This window comes from Ostrea edulis, chromosome 1 (assembly GCF_947568905.1).
Source record: "Ostrea edulis chromosome 1, xbOstEdul1.1, whole genome shotgun sequence".
NCBI classification, from domain to species: domain Eukaryota; kingdom Metazoa; phylum Mollusca; class Bivalvia; order Ostreida; family Ostreidae; genus Ostrea; species Ostrea edulis.
The window spans coordinates 2,434,774-2,453,023 of record NC_079164.1 but is presented as its reverse complement, the minus strand read 5'-3'; the positions used below and the strand labels follow the sequence as shown (position 1 = coordinate 2,453,023).

The 18,250-nt window shown below is 38.6% G+C and overlaps 1 protein-coding gene across 2 annotated transcripts; it reads right to left on the bottom strand.

Annotated features, from left to right (window-relative positions):
- Nucleotides 1-542: 542 nt before the first annotated feature.
- On the bottom strand, nucleotides 543-10,171 carry LOC125664469 (proton-coupled folate transporter-like). Of its 2 annotated transcripts, XM_056150793.1 has the most exons (3): nucleotides 7,329-7,588; nucleotides 5,475-5,645; nucleotides 543-2,209 (listed from the first exon to the last, which is right to left on the bottom strand). In XM_056150793.1, exon 3 carries the CDS (start codon nucleotides 2,169-2,171, stop codon nucleotides 651-653), a length of 1,521 nt encoding a protein of 506 aa, XP_056006768.1. In that variant the 5' UTR covers nucleotides 2,172-2,209; nucleotides 5,475-5,645; nucleotides 7,329-7,588; the 3' UTR covers nucleotides 543-650. The 2 variants fall into 2 exon arrangements, with proteins under 2 accessions (XP_056006768.1, XP_048753200.1); XM_048897243.2 differs by lacking the exons at nucleotides 5,475-5,645; nucleotides 7,329-7,588 and adding an exon at nucleotides 9,147-10,171.
- Between the last annotated feature and the right edge of the window lie 8,079 nt (nucleotides 10,172-18,250).

Sequence of the window (18,250 nt, the reverse complement as noted above, 5' to 3'; positions counted from 1 at the left end):
CAAGAGCTTGTTCTGCTTATGGTCAGTTTTTTTTAATCGAGACAGGCTACTGACAAACAAGTTGATGTTGCAGGGGTTACAAAAGTCTCGTTTGAAGTCAGCATCGCGCAAATTCTATGGTCGTTATAACGATCTAATTTGTCAATACAACACATCAATGGGTCAAATGCTGTCTGACGTGTTTCATACTGATTATTAGGTCGTTCTTGACACACTGATTTTGACTAGGGATAACTCCGTTAACCCGATCAAGATATAGGGCTCACGACGGGGGTGACCGGTCGACAGGGGATGCTTACTCCTCGTAGGCACCTAATTCCACCAATGGTGTGTCAAGAGGTCCGGATTTGCCCTATTCTTTATTTTGTATTGCTTATAGGAGTTATGAGATTGATCACTGTTCGTTATCTTCACCTTTCATATATATAATTATTATTCAAGATTCGCGTACATCCACAGAGAATAATCATGTAACTACAATAAAACAACATGTAAATGAACAATATAAAACGCACCTAAACAATCATCATGCAACACTTTCATAATGATTTGGCATCTTTTATTCATCTACAGTCAGTCTCGTTTGATTTCTAGTATTGAACACTGGTAAACGACATGATAAAGAAATTGCCGGGGTTCTAATCACGTGATCACGGTGTGCTGGCGGGGTACATGGACGGGTGGGCTTGATTTTCCTCCATCTCATCTATTTCCGGTAGCATTTTATTTTTATTTGATTTGTGACTTCCGGTAGTACCATAGCCTGTTTGATCTTTGAGCGATTGCATCAAGTCATAGCTCTGAAGATCTCGCAGCTGTTTAAACATGAGCACTAGAATGCCTAACAGAATTAAGTATACTAGGGCCTCTACTATAAATGCTATGCCGGGGAATATGTGAGCAGTGGCGCTGTAGAGATTAACAAATATCAGTGTTCCAAGGAATTTGGACGATGTTTCACCACAGGAGAGGAGAGAAAACATCTTTCCTGCCTCGTCCACGTGCACGGCTTTACTGATCAAAGAGCGGAGAGCGGAAGTTATCATTCCCGCCATTGCTCCTATAGCAACAGAAACAAACACCATCCATGATTGGTCACAGAATCCCGCCCATATCAACCGCACGAATTTACAACCGATTCCTAGCATCATTATGGTAACATCTGAAAGCATGAACTTATTGGAGAACAATGGCAGAAAAATAAACAAACACAGCCCCATCACCGCGTAGTCGAGGGACAACAGATAGCCATACCAAGACTTAGACCAGCTTAGAGGGCTCCTAGTAACAAATAGAAGGTTTATATCCATCTCTCCAACCTTACATGTCTGATTTACTAAAGAAAACATAAACAGCATCAGAATAATGGCCCTGTTATTTCCAGAACGAGGCTTGAACATTACAGCTAGCGTCTCCTTAATGTTTGATGGTTTGAACACTTCACACAGCTCACATGACGAGTTCATATCATCCTCGATCTCATTCCGTTCCACCGTTTCATCCACTAGAAATATCGTGAACAGAATGGAAGCTCCATGAAGAACAACGACAGACACAAGAGCGGCATTAAGGTCAAGGACATCCTGAAAAATGCCAGAGAGCAACGATCCCATAAATAATCCGAAAAAGTTCATAGCCAGAAGTTTCCCAAGATTCCGGGTGCGATCTCCCGCCTCCGACAAATCGAACACGAAGCTATTTACAGCCATAGTTATCACGGAGCTTTTACCAAAAAATCCCTGTAGAGCAGAGCCTCCTAGAATGAGCGCTATCCTGTGTTCCGGCACCATGTTACTGGCAATGTACAGCATCACGGCGAACACACTCCCTAAACTTGGTAGCAGGATGGGTATTTTTCTGCCATAGCGATCACTGTATGAACCACAGAACAACGATAAGGCAATGGCGGGTATATTTAAAAGCAATCTGTAGTAAATCAAATAATCCCCTGACAAACTTTGAATATAGTCTTCTAGTATGGGGTATTGGTCTAAATTCATACACGTGGTTTCGTTTCTAGCGCTCTCGTCCTTGAACATTTCGTAGCACACGGCACGAATCAAATACGGTCGAGTTGTTGCGTCCAACATGGACTCGCCAGTTTTGTAAAGGAAAAAGACTATGTCTACTACGATAAAACTGAATCCACAGGAAAACATCGTTAACTTCATGGTGAGGGCAGTTTATCCTCTTTTTTCTCTTCTGTTGTCTACAAAATAATTAGAATATGTATAGTATTCAGGCTTACAAAATGAATGTATATTCAAGAACGATAGTAATAACTGCAGGTGCTATAATTATAGGCTTACAAGTCCATCAGCGGTTATAATTTGAATTTGTACCTGAAAGATGGTTCCTTATACAATGTACACAGTATACTGAATTTGATTTTTAAAATATGCTTTGACATATTGTCAGACCTCCATGCACAAGATTTAGAGATATTGAATCCATGGCAAGTTCATTGCCTCTCTGATTGATCTTGTTTGATGCTTATGAACACCTTGTAATTTATACAGCTTGTGAAGCGCGGAAAACGTCAACAGTTTTGAAATTGCACGATGCACTGTAGGCCCGTGGAAGGCAATTTCAAACTGAAAAGGGGAGGCTATAGAGTTGGAAGGGAAAAACGTTCTAGCTGCTCATTGACAATTTTTACATATGTGTACTATTTAAATTCAAAAAAATATTATGACAGAATTTCACCTGGTCGATAGAAACGGATCGGAGTCTCTCTAAATTGTAGTGAAATGGATGGCGTCTGAGACGTCCCGAAATCTATCCGTATTTGTATGCGGTACTTCTCTGACTGAGAGCGGTTTCGGTGTTTTATTTATGACGTACCAAGTAATGTTCAGAATATCCGATAGGAAATATTCACATCCATGGGCTTCTGAGAATATTATTTTCTAAAAGAGAAAGAAAAACCCACAAGAAATGTAGTTTGTTTTTATATCAAATTGTGAAGAATTCAAAGTGTATTCATTTCATTTATATTCCCTTTCCTATCTATCATATTATATGATATGAACGAAATTTTACAAGTACCGTATAAAGCCAAGATATATTACAAGACTTCAAATTGATTTTGTAGTTCGGTAGACTTGATCTAAAAATGATACCTGTGTATCGTCAGACTATTTTGCTCATATTTCCACGCGAATATTTTAGAAAACATTACCTATACGTAGCATAGATATTGAAACAATAACAAGAAACTGACGTTTGGAATCCGAGGCGGATCCAGGATTTGTTAGATGGAAGGCCCAGTTGACTAGTGATTCTAGGGTTTTAAGACTTGTTAGGTTACGTGGGTTATTTGCTACTAGTATACTTTATGCATAATAAAATCAATGAATAACAACAAGTAAATGGTTTGTTTACGTTTTAGTACTTGTTTATACGTACAATGTCACATATCACATGTAATTATTGTGAAACACTTCATACTCGAGTACTTCTCTATGCCAAATTAAGAAATCGATCCTACCATATCAAAAGTACTGACAATATACTAATGACAATATGGATTGGATAATTCAGTGATCAAATTATCGTCGTGCAACGTGTACAGTTTCTTCCTCATCCTCCTATGGAAAGCAGACATTCTGTCAACTTGCAAACAACATCGAATATTTTCACAGATATAGGAGGATTCTGTCATTTGAATAAGTTTTCTTCCTTGTACGCGTTCAAAACATTCACTGTCAATACTCAGTACTTCTCCAATGTGCCATTCAATTTAAGACGTAGCCGCCCAGTCACTGTTCGTTATTTGCTTGAGTATAATATCTGGTCTTCCTTCTCGACCTTCTGAGACTTCCTTATCCTTAGATGAAGATTCTGAATTTCCATTTCTCATTCCACGTTCTGACCTTTCCACCTGTTGCACGTGGATTTCTGTGACGTACATTATATCTCGTGTTAATTATTCCACAGGATGGTACTATGCAATTCCATCAACTGAAAGGTGCCTGAAAGGTTAATTGTTACTGAAAGATGGCCGAATGGTTACTGAAAGATTAATTTAAACAGTGTTTTATTATGAATAACATAATAAGGATTAGGCAGCAGGCAATGCCTATATAAGCCTTCTCCTTTAAGTGACAAGGTAAACTCCACATGATTATACACACAAGAAATTACAATATAGATATGAAGTAAAAGGATGATAAAGTCATTCCAAATATAATGATTATATAAGTATTATGATTTCTTGATATGAAGAATAGGTTAACAAAATAGAAATGTGGGGTGGTTAATGACATCTAAATGACATACACAAGAGAAAAAATGAAATCAAATATAAATAGTGAAAGAAAAACGAAGTACAACAGGAGAGAAAAAAAAGATTGAGAGTACCGACTCAACATGATAAGAATAGACATACATAACAAACACACATGTATTAAATGTATTTTTAAAATCTCCTTTCTATTATATATTTCTGAACATATTCAAAAATCTTTATGTTATCTTTGAACCCAAGAATCTCATCACCACTCAGCAATAACTTTAATGATATGGGAACTTGTTGTGGCATTGCATTTATTGACTCTAAAAGAGCAATTCTTTGTACTGAGTACTGAACACATTCAAAGAAAAAATGATAAGCATATTCAGGAGGGTGACCACACAAATCACAAGTATTACTGAAAGATGACTGATTAATTACTGAAAGATGGCTGATTAGTTACTGAAAGATGACTGATTAATTACTGAAAGATGACTGATTAATTACTGAAAGATGGCTGATTAATTACTGAAAGATGACTGATTAATTACTGAAAAATGACTGATTAATTACTGAAAGATGGCTGATTAATTACTGAAAGATGGCTGATTAATTACTGAAAGATGACTGATTAATTACTGAAAAATGACTGATAAATTACTGAAAAATGACTGATAAATTACTGAAAGATGAATGATTAATTACTGAAAGATGACTGATTAATTACTGAAAGATGACTGAGTAGTTACTGAAAGATGTCTGATTAATTACTGAAAGATGACTGATTAATTACTGAAAGATGGCTGATTAATTACTGAAAGATGACTGATTAGTTACTGAAAGATGACTGATTAATTACTGAAAAATGACTGATTAATTACTGAAACATGACTGATTAATTACTGAAAGATGGCTGATTAGTTACTGAAAGATGACTGAGTAATTACTGAAAGATGACTGATTAATTACTGAAAAATGACTGATTCGTTACTGAAAGATGACTGATTAGTTACTGAAAGATGACTGATTAATTACTGAAAGATGACTGATTAATTACTGAAAGATGGCTGATTAATTACTGAAAGATGACTGATTAATTACTGAAAGATGACTGATTAATTACTGAAAGATGGCTGATTAATTACTGAAAGATGGCTGATTAATTACTGAAAGATGACTGATTAGTCACTGAAAGATGACTGATTAATTACTGAAAGATGACTGATTGGTAGAGCTCTACCATTAAATCATCTGTCCGGACTTTTCAGTCGGCTGAATGGCATAGTTTCATCCTGTGTTCAGGGGTACATAATGTCCTCACACTTCTTTCCTTTTCCACATATCCTTCACCCTTTAATTTCTTTCGCTTTCAGTACGCCTTGCGGTTTTTTCAGCATTCGTCATTGACATCCTGAAAATTAAGATAATTCAACTCAACAAGTAAGCTATGTTACTAAAATCTGCAATATATGTTGTCATTTATATATGAAGTAAGCTATGTTGCTAAAATCTGCAATATATGTTGTCATTTATATATGAAGTAAGCTATGTTGCTAAAATCTGCAATCTATGTTGTCATTTATATATCAAGTAAGCTATGTTGCTAAAATCTGCAATCTATGTTGTCATTTATATATCAAGTAAGCTATGTTGCTAAAATCTGCAATCTATGTTGTCAGTTATATATCCCAGGCCGGTATATTGTTTTGCTTTAACTACACAGTACTACATATACTTACATACTCATTTGATAAAGACATTGTGTAATTCTCATATGAATACTTGAGTCTTTGAATACCGAAGTTTATTTTCCTTTTGTATCAATACTTAGGGAACTTTCCAGATTTTCCAGGGAGACAGCGTTACGATATGGAGCAGGACAATACATCTGATCATATAGAATTTTGTATTTGTATTCCAGGTATCATAATGAAATTTGGTTTGAATGTTTTGAAGTGGAGATAAATCATATCATATTTCGCAAAGTTTCCATAATCTCTAATCGACTTTAAAATGTTTCTTTACAGAAACTCTACATCAGAAGAGTCAAATTTCGATGACTAATTCCAAATATCGCAACCATAAAATTATGGAACTCTTCCGATAAAGAAGTTACAAAAAGTATGCCTCTTGTATCAAACGTTTGGGCTCACGTAGATGAGGTCTCGACGGGGAGTTTGCCTCTTCTATGTGATTCATTTCTGATATAAAAATATCTTGATGAAAGGTGAAGATAACGAGCAGTGATCAATCTAATAACTCCTACAAGCAATAAAAAATAGATAGTTGGGCAAACATGAGCCCCTGGACACACCAGAGGTGGGATCAGGTGCCTAGGAGGAGTGAGCATCCCCTGTCAACCGGTCACACCCGCCGTGAGCCCTATATCATGACCAGGTAAACGAAGTTATCCGTAGTCAAAATTAGTGTGCCAAGAGCGGTCTAACAATCGGTATGAAACACGTCAGACAGCAATTGACCCAATGATAGGTTGTATTGACGAACTAGATCGTTATAACGACCATAGAATTTGCGAAAAGGTTAGGATTATTTTTCAGAATGTCACAAGCAAATGTACCCTAGCACCAAAAATATGATTTATTAGATTAAATTTCTAATGTTTGGCAGCGGAAGACATCACAAAAAAGTCACAGTACTGTTTGTTTGAATATGGTGATGTAATGCCAAGCTGAAGCGATGAATATTGAGCTCGTGTACTGAGAGATTAACACAAAACCCCACCCCTTCTACGATTTTAGGGTTTGGGCAGACCTACTTTTCTTGTTGACTAAGAATTTTCAGATCAATATGAAGGCAGCGTTTTTCTCCATTTCACCCACCCACTCCCACCCTTCCACTTTCAAAAACAACCCTCACGAAATCTAATAGTAACGTGTGTTGGTTGATGAAATATTACCCAAGTTAACGCAGAAAACGAAATCTCATTGGACATACTGAATATTAAAATCTAGGCGGACTAGGAGGTGAAATAATGGTTCCCATATTCCGTATTAAAGATTTTAATTTACATTTGATTATATGTACATACGATTAATTACATCAACCATATATATGATAAAAATTCAGCACCTACCTGTTAAAAGTCCCCTCTTGATTACTTCACAGAAACTTCAACTTGTTGTTGACACCGGAAGATTATTGATTGATGAAAACAGCATTCCAAGTTCCGTAATAACGATTATAGAACGGACAATGAAGCTAAAACTGTTAAAGGAATATTTGAGAACGTAGCCTACGGAATGTAAATTACAGAAATTCAAAATACCAACTTCTCTCTCTCTCTCTCTCTCTCTCTCTCTCTCTCTCTCTCTCCGATTACATTAGTCGGTTAAGATGACGTACATTTCGTATATTAATTAGGAATATTGAAATCCATTTGTAACAATGGCAGTCGGAACCTAACTAACCCTCTTAAAAATAACCCCCCATATGTTCTAGCTAATACGTAACAATAGTTTCATTATTCTATTCTGCTGGTGTGCAATGGCTACCGCATTAAATAAACGAATGCCTCGAGTTATTTTCAATGTGAAAAGGTCTGCATACAGAGGGGGGGGGGGGGGGGATGAACTACAGATACTGTAAACTGTGTAGTAACGTAGCTCAACAAGATAAAAAAAAAAGTCCCCACTTTAGAATACCTCCTCAACACGAGATATTTCGAAAAATGTCTCTTTCATCCAAAGATTGTAGATTAGAGACCCCACACCCTTAATTCCACGCAGACAAGGAAATGTGCAATTTGTCAAATTCTTAATGACCTTGACTTTTGGGATGAACCTCGAAAACCGGTTCTTCAGATCTTTATGCAATGTACCGTACCTGAAAATCATATATTTTTGTAAAGCCGAACAGAAAATGCTAAGTACATTATATGTTATATAAGCAAGAAATTTAGCAATGGACGTCGACTCTAACTTAAGACTTGTAAAATAAATCAGAAATAAGATCTACATGTAGGTACCATACCAGCAAGTGCGATAAAATCAGAAATCTTTCTTACAATCTTTTACAAATCTCAAACAACAAGTTACTAATTTCCACAATGTGTCACTTTAAAACAATTTATTCTAGTTCTGATGCCAGATATTAACATGACAAAACCCCGCGTTCGTTATCGAAATGAAATATAAAAAATATCTCAACCTGAAAAAAAAATTCAAATGTGAAGAAAGATTAATGAATTTTGCGTTTAAGTAGATTTGCTGTTGAGTTCGCGAAATTTAAAAGCTAGACATTACTTCGGTATTTGGAAGAGTTAAGGGGCCCCTGTCGACAAAATGTATATGAATTTTATTTGATGTTAACCGCGAAACGTAGTAAGGCAGATGTAACAAATGCGTTTATTACACTTTGCAATTCGCAATAGCCGTGTATTTCATTCCAAGTATACATAATCATTCACAGATTTTCTTATTGTCTGAATACTTAGCACGGAAATTTCAGATGAGGGGGGAAGATAATATAATTTTATTATCACTTTGTATATTGTCAACTGTCATGTACAATTGTAGTTTATGATGTAGCCAGAAATTCATAGTTCCTGAATATGAAACTGCACCCGTATGTAATGAAGTGAGTTTTGTAGCTTACACAAATGGACAAAACGGAAATAATATTAAAAAAACGAAATTAATCCCAGTATAAAAATATATAAAATTAAATTACGCAAGTATATACAGTGTATATATTACTTTTCATGCTATTTCACATCTCTTGGGAATTTTAATGACTTTGGGGGGGAAATATGCGGATCATAATTGTTTGTTACAAATAATTTGGATTTTTTATTCACTCATATAATTTGTTTAAGCCGAATTACAAAAAAGCAAAACTCGCTATGGTGTAGCTGAGTATTTTAACACATTATTCAGAAACGAAATTGTCTTACCAGAAACAAAAATATTCCTCGGCGTAACGCTTATCCGGTCCGCAGAATTATCAATGGAGCCGAGAAATTTTGGAATCCACTCTCCATATATTTCATTTAACGTTGGTTTTATGACGTAAACCGACATTAGCCAATGCCTTTCCGAATACTCCTACACGGAACAGGTCGGAGAAGAGAGCGATGCTTATCGATTGACGAGCTCGTGTTGTCTAACGCTCCGTGAAATATTCGGCGTAAGCTGATAAATTCATATAATACATGTTGTTGCAGAGAGATGAAATATTTGATTTCCACACTTCCATTACACCACAGATTCGATTTATTGTCATTATAAAATGACTCTTTAATCAGATGATTTTTGAAGGGAGAAGCTCTTCTCTTAACTTATTTTCAAGTAACAAATTACAACAGATTTGTCATAAAACATTTAAGACAAAAAAAAACAACAAAAAAACAAAAACTCCTCGAAACATTTCATTTAAGAATACAATTAAAATGTTTTTAGATAGTTTCATATCATCTTACGTGTTGTTGACATCTACGTCAAGAGGGCTTTATTCTGTAATTAGCATGAGGTTAATTAGAACTAATTTCCCGATTATGTACTGAGCCATGGTTGTAGGCGTGCAAGTATCTTACACAAAATTCATGAATAGTTATACGTCGTCATCTGTTGTCTTGAAATAGCTATAGACGTATCCTCACTGCCCGTATAATACAATATGAACATTTTGTATAAACAGTTTGTGATGATTTCGTGCTGGGAATTAGAATGTGGGAATTAGATAGATTTTGCGAGGTTTTTCCAGTCAATGAATTCTAGTTATTAATAAAAAAAAAATCTAAAATAAGCCGTCTCATCTTCTTTCAGATAAATAAACCGGCCCGCCCCATCCTCACTCAGATAAATAACCTGGCCCGCCTCATCCTCACTCAGATAAATAACCCGGCCCGCCTCATCCTCACTCAGATAAATAATCCGGTCCGCCTCATCCTCACTCAGATAAATAACCCGGCCCGTCTCATCTACACTCAGATAAATAACCCGGCCCGTCTTATCTACACTCAGATAAATAACCCGGTCCGCCTCATCCTCACTCAGATAAATAACCCGGCCCGTCTTATCCTCACTAAGATAAATAACACGGCCCGTCTCATCTACACTCAGATAAATAACCCGGCCCGTCTTATCTACACTCAGATAAATGACCCGGCCCGCCCCATCCTCACTCAGATAAATAACCCGGCCCGTCTCATCTACACTCAGATAAATAACCCGGCCCGCCTCATCCTCACTCAGATAAATAACCCGGCCCGTCTCATCTACACTCAGATAAATAACCCGGTCCGCCTCATCCTCACTCAGATAAATAACCCGGCCCGTCTTATCCTCACTCAGATAAATAACTCGGCCCGCCTCATCCTCACTCAGATAAATAACCCGGCCCACCCCATCCTCACTCAGATAAATAATCCCGTCCGCCCCATCCTCACTCAGATAAATAACCCGGCCCGCCTCATCCTCACTCAGATAAATAACCCGGCCCGTCTTATCCTTACTCAGATAAATAACCTGGCCCGTCTTATCCTCACTCAGATAAATAACCCGGCCCGTCTTATCCTTACTCAGATAAATAACCTGGCCCGTCTTATCCTCACTCAGATAAATAACCTGGCCCGCCCCATCGTCACTCAGATAAATAACCCGGCCCGCCTCATCCTCACTCAGATAAATAACCCGGCCCGTCTCATCTACACTCAGATAAATAACCCGGTCCGCCTCATCCTCACTCAGATAAATAACCCGGCCCGTCTTATCCTCACTCAGATAAATAACCCGGTCCGCCTCATCCTCACTCAGATAAATAACTCGGCCCGCCTCATCCTCACTCAGATAAATAACCCGGCCCACCCCATCCTCACTCAGATAAATAATCCCGTCCGCCCCATCCTCACTCAGATAAATAACCCGGCCCGCCTCATCCTCACTCAGATAAATAACCCGGCCCGTCTTATCCTTACTCAGATAAATAACCCGGCCCGCCTCATCCTCACTCAGATAAATAACCCGGCCCCTCTCATCTACACTCAGATAAATAACCCGGTCCGCCTCATCCTCACTCAGATAAATAACCCGGCCCGTCTTATCCTCACTCAGATAAATAACTCGGCCCGCCTCATCCTCACTCAGATAAATAACCCGGCCCACCCCATCCTCACTCAGATAAATAATCCCGTCCGCCCCATCCTCACTCAGATAAATAACCCGGCCCGCCTCATCCTCACTCAGATAAATAACTCGGCCCGCCTCATCCTCACTCAGATAAATAACCCGGCCCACCCCATCCTCACTCAGATAAATAATCCCGTCCGCCCCATCCTCACTCAGATAAATAACCCGGCCCGCCTCATCCTCACTCAGATAAATAACCCGGCCCGTCTTATCCTTACTCAGATAAATAACCCGGCCCGCCTCATCCTCACTCAGATAAATAACCCGGCCCCTCTCATCTACACTCAGATAAATAACCCGGTCCGCCTCATCCTCACTCAGATAAATAACCCGGCCCGTCTTATCCTCACTCAGATAAATAACTCGGCCCGCCTCATCCTCACTCAGATAAATAACCCGGCCCACCCCATCCTCACTCAGATAAATAATCCCGTCCGCCCCATCCTCACTCAGATAAATAACCCGGCCCGCCTCATCCTCACTCAGATAAATAACCCAGTCCGCCCCATCCTCACTCAGATGAATAACCCGGTCCGCCCATCCTCACTCAGATAAATAACCCGGCCCGCCTCATCCTCACTCAGATAAATAACCCGGTCCGCCCCATCCTCACTCAGATAAATAACCCGGCCCGTCTTATCCTTACTCAGATAAATAACCTGGCCCGTCTTATCCTCACTCAGATAAATAACCCGGCCCGCCTCATCCTCACTCAGATAAATAACCCGGCCCGTCTCATCTACACTCAGATAAATAACCCGGCCCGCCCCATCCTCACTCAGATAAATAACCCGGCCCGTCTCATCTACACTCAGATAAATAACCCGGCCCGTCTCATCTACACTCAGATAAATAACCCGGCCCGTCCTATCTACACTCAGATAAATAACCCGGCCCGTCCTATCTACACTCAGATAAATAACCCGGCCCGCCCCATCCTCACTCAGATAAATAACCCGGCCCGTCTTATCCTCACTCAGATAAATAACCCGGCCCGTCTCATCTACACTCAGATAAATAACCCGGCCCGCCCCATCCTCACTCAGATAAATAACCCGGCCCGCCTCATCCTCACTCAGATAAATAACTCGGCCCGCCTCATCCTCACTCAGATAAATAACCCGGTCCGCCCCATCCTCACTCAGATAAATAACCCGGCCCGCCCCATCCTCACTCAGATAAATAACCCGGCCCGCCTCATCCTCACTCAGATAAATAACCCGACCCGTCTTATCCTCACTCAGATAAATAACCCGGTCCGCCTCATCCTCACTCAGATAAATAACCCGGTCCGCCCCATCCTCACTCAGATGAATAACCCGGCCCGTCCCATCCTCACTCAGATGAATAACCCGGCCCGTCTTATCCTCACTCAGATAAATAACCCGGTCCGCCCCATCCTCACTCAGATAAATAACCCGGTCCGCCCCATCCTCACTCAGATGAATAACCCGGCCCGTCCCATCCTCACTCAGATAAATAACCCGGCCCGCCTCATCCTCACTCAGATAAATAACCCGGCCCGTCTTATCCTCACTCAGAATGCCTATAGACCATTCAATGTTGTGGGTCAATTCAAAAGTTTAAAACATATTTTGGAAGCACCGGTACTTGCCAAAAATCAAAATCTGAACACACATTTTGGAAGCAACGGTACCACGAAAAACAAGTACATTCTGTACATATATGCCAAAACCAAACTCTTAACAAATAATGAGAGCAGCTGCTAGTGGATTCTTTTAAAGTCATCGAGCATCTGACAGACACAAAAACTATAAAATATTAATTCTTTTCATATCGCATTAATTTTCATATCGCATTAATTAAATACATATATCGGCTTTCATTTTACGAGGAAACCCTTTAAAATCGACATAAAATTGTGCTCACTCTTAGCTTTCAAAAGAAATCATTCCTGCTTCACTGTACCTCTATGCGTGAATGCCATATATATTTCACTCACGAAGAAAACAAAGTGATGCTTTGTTGGGGTTTTTTTTGGGGGGGGGGGGGTCATGGAATATTTGTTAATTGAATTGCATTCCCAGTGAGAATTCGTTTATTCGAAGAGCCTGTTACATTACTACAGAGATCAGCACAGATGTATATATACATGCACATGTGTATAAGTTAACTTATCGGAGAGACGTAAATTTGATTTACTGTAAAGTTTTCATGGATATTGTGATAAGAATTACGTCAATCATTTTTTTTTTTTAATACGAAAGGAATTGACGTCCTTATCTCAACTCCTTAACGGATGAACTCATTGATCGATCGATTGATTGATTGCTTTTTCAATCCGACTTAATGAAGATTATGACGCTGTTAAAAAAAAACTACAACGAAATCGGTATTGCTACTATATACCAAGTGTTTACATGTAATTCAGTTACCTTCAACTTGATAAAAAATGTATTGCGTTTGCCTTTTCAATAATGAAACGAATTTGTTAAAGTACCCAGACCATTGGCGGAAAATACCGCCAAAAATACCAAACCAGCGACACTATCTCCTGAATGTAACACTGTCAGAGTATGTTAATAAGACTTTATTAAATCAGCCCTGTTTTCGTATCTCCTGAATGTAAGACTTTATTAAATCAGCCCTGGTTTCGTATCTCCTGAATGTAAGACTTTATTGAATCAGCCCTGGTTTCGTATCTCCTGAATGTAACACTGTCAGAGTTCGTTAGTAAAACTTTTTTGAACCAGCCCTGGTTTCGTAACTCCTGAATGTAAGGATTTATTGAATCAGCCCTGGTTTCGTATCTCCTGAATGTAACACTGTCAGGGTACGTTAGTAAGATTTTATTAAATCAGCTCTGGTTATGAATCTCCTAGGTAAATATAAAATTCTATATCAATAAATTACTAGTGTTCACGAATGAGTGATTTAGTCTATTGTAAATCTTACGAAATAAAAACAAACCTCCTTATATGATAGCATCATTGCGCCAATCTACATGTATATATGTAAAATGAGGGGGGGGGGGGTAGCATTCAATTTCAAGTTTTGTTTCGAAGAGCTGTGTTATTTCAAGTTTGCAATATTCAAAGATGAGAGTTGATTACATTTTGTGGCTTTTAAACTATCATGACATGTGAATTAAAATTTTTATTATAATTTCATTCTTTTTAAATCGAAGGTTTCTAACAAAAGGAAGATCATTTGGGTATCACTAATATATTCAAATGCAAGTAAAAATTGCAATAAAGTTTTATTAAGATACTCTAAAACCGGTTAACATTTCGTCAATTGGATATCATTGTAGACAATGTGAAATATGAATTCAAATACAGAAATCAATTCAATTCCCCACATTTAAATTTCAGTTTAAATTCTTACCACATGGTAACTTACATTAACAGTTTATCATCTGATTGAATAATGTCGAGCTTATTGATTGGATGAGACCAAACAAACTAGAAATTATACAGAATACACGTGACTTCGAGGTGAAACATAACATGATGTTACTAACATCGGACCAAAGTAAATGGAGAATATTTCCTATTGAATTGATACGATCGGTTATCATTCGTTCTATTATAATCTGCGTCCCTAATCTAGGTCTTACATTCAAGCTGTAAACAAAGATGATCGACCAGGCATCATTCGGTAGGCTCTTGTAGCCAGTTTCTATGATTTAAATTTTCAATCTGGGTTTGGTGAATGTCAGACTTCTTAGGTAGCTAATGTGTCGTATTGACCGAGGAAATGTCAATAAATAAGTATGTTGCTCAAGATCACGAAGTATCTATTTGCAATTTCATAGGAAATTATACAGGAATAAGAGGACCGGGGAATAATTTGTCTCGCAGTTTGCTGGTCTCTTTCCCTGATTTTCCCGTTAGAGCATCAGCGAATAGAGATTCTATCGTATGCTCTAGCTTGTCTTGAACATGCATATTTATGTCCGGGATTATCTGCTGTTTTAAGAAGGGGGTGTCTAGTTAAATCGAGAAACGTAACATATCACTCGATCGAATGTTGGCTGACGTGTTTCATACCAATTGTCGGACTCTTCTTTACATATTGATTTTGACTACGGATGGCTCCGTTTACCTAATCAAGACATATGCCTCACGGTGTGACCGGTCGACAGGGGATGGTTACTCCTCCTAGACACCTCATCCCACCTCTGGTGTATCCAGGGGTCCGTGTGTGTCCAACTCTCTAGTTTGTATTGCTTATAGGAGTTGTGAGATTGGTCAAAAATACAAGATTTGTACAATTTATTTTCTTGACTATTGGAACGGTACACCAACCTGATAATGTTGAAATCGTGAACTCATCAAAGGTGGTTAGTAAATTCAATGTATGTTAAGTCAAGGCTACGAGCGGCTGTACTTTTATGAATGTAAAATAATTCGAAGAAAGAAACCATTTATTTTCATAATTTAATACAACAAGAATTACAATATTTTTCATTCATTTAAAAAAGCATCGTCACAGACCGGGAAATTCTAGCTATAATGACACAGTGATAACAAAAACACATTCAATATAAGGGCGTATTTGAATGCAGACTACAATATATATCCAGATTACAATGGATCCTTCCGAAGACAAATTTGTTCCATTCTTTATTCACAAAATCCAATTTGTTCGTTCTTGATTGTCTTTGTTAGACGTGGGATAGATTGTGATAATCCACGAAATTTAGATCGCAAACTTTATTAGGAAATCGTATAGAGACTAGTGAAAACTCTGTGTGTGTGTGTGTGTGTGTGTGTGTGTGTGTCCTTGTTTCTCTCTGTTATCTCTCTCTCTCTGTTTATCACCCTCTCTCCCTCTTTCTCCCTCTTTCTCTCTCTCTCTCTCTCTCTGTATGTCTCTCTCTCTCTCTCTCTCTCCTTGTTTCTCTGTTATCTCTCTCTCTGTCTCTCTCTGTTTATCACCCTCTCTCTCTCTCCCTCTCTCTCTCTCTCGTCTCTCTCTCTCTCACCCTCTCTGTCTGTGTGTGTGTCTCTATCTCCTTGTTTCTCTCTGTTCTCTCTCTCTTTCTCTCTCTCTCTCTGTTTATCACCCTCTCTCCCTCTCTCTCTCTCTCTCTCTCTCTCTCTCTCTCTCTCTCTCTCTCTTATTAACATTTAAATGGTAATTAGGGTAATGGACATTCCTCGTCTTGTCTTACAATGGCGACAGTAAATATTCTGTAAATATTCTGTAAATAATACAGTGTTGGGATTACTATAGAAAACAGTCACAATACAAGCACCCTCAGATAGGAAGGGAATTGATTTCCATTGTAATGCATTCGGAGTTATTTAATTGCTTTCAGTATAGAATATCAAACATCTTTCAAACTATTTTCAACCGGGCTTCATATTTAATTTATCATTCGAATGTGTGGAAATAGTTTATCGTGTCTGCTTGACTTCAATTGCCCCAAATTCCAGCTTCAAAATAGATAGACCTTCATATTTGTGGACAGACTGGTGAAATCCTAAATCCGTATGATGTACTACATATGACGTTGTGATGGATCGTATCTTCTTTAACGTCTCTCTCGAGAATTTTTCACTCATATGGAGACGTCAACAAGACCGGCGAAGGGCTTCAAATTTAAGTCTATGCTCGGCGTTCAAAATACGTGTAGTGGTTGTGTATGGTTATGTGCCGTTCACGCTTCACATTTTTATTCAGTTTGTGAGTACAATGATAAAAGTTTACATACACATGTATACAACTTTTTAAAGAGATTGTTTAAATAATCACTCTTTTTACAATTTGAAGAACTTGGCCAATTTAATCATAAGAAAACATGACTTATGAGAGATCTACCTCTCACAGATAGAATTGTACCTTGTGGGGGAAAAACCATATCTTTTTCTAGGATATTGGCAAAAAAACTGCATGGGGTTTGGGTTGTATATTTGCCATAAGGTACTGCAGGGGAGTGATAATCCGTGTTCTTCAATGTATGTGAAAATGACGTGCGGAAAGGGGCGTGTTTCAGGTTTCGAATTATTCATATTTTCATTAGAACCAGGGGAGGGGGGGGGGCATTGCTTGTCAGAGAGAGAGAGAGAGAGAGAGAGAGAGAGAGAGAGAGAGATTAAAGCCATACATTTTTACTGTATATCCTTATTACACAACAGTTACAATTCTATACACCTTACCCAGTTACTAGTAAGCAAATTCTTTAATTAATAAAAGCAGGGCTCACAGTGGGTGTGAACGTATGCTTATTCCTCCTAGAGGTCCCACTTCTGGTGTGTTCAGAGGTCCGTGTTTGTCTAACTATTAGTTTTCTATTCCTCATAGGAGTTCCGAGATTAATCACTGTTCGTTATCTTCACCTTTTTAGGAGTTATGAGATTGATCACTGTTCGTTATATTCACCTTTATAGGAGTTATGAGATTGATCACTGTTCGTTATCTTCACCTTTATAGGAGTTCTGAGATTGATCGCTGTTCGTTATCTTCACCTTTATAGGAGTTCTGAGATTGATCGCTGTTCGTTATCTTCACCTTTATAGGAGTTATGAGATTGATCGCTGTTCGTTATCTACACCTTGTACTTTGTAGATGTGTTGTTATGGGTAGAACAGTTGTGTCGCAGTTCAGTCGTGTTATGTATTGACCAAATAAAGCAATATTGCCCTGAATAAAGCATATCTTCAGCCGCACAACAAAACATTCAAATATGGTATATCCCAAGATATAGGAGTTTCCGAGATACACAATGGTAACCCACAGGGAGACCAGAGGCTTGATGGCTGCCCCTGGTTTCCAGAAGAATGAAGGGTTCCTCCCTCCCCGTGCTTCAAAGAATTCCCTACGCAATGGAGGGGTTCACTCATTGGGGTGGTTCGCCCTCCACGGGCTTCAAAGAATTCCCTACGCAACGGAGGGGTTCGCC

What these genes read in the sequence shown, in the direction of transcription:
- LOC125664469 (XM_048897243.2), bottom strand. Translation starts at nt 2,171, where the DNA reads ATGAAGTTAACGATGTTTTCCTGTGGATTCAGTTTTATCGTAGTAGAC.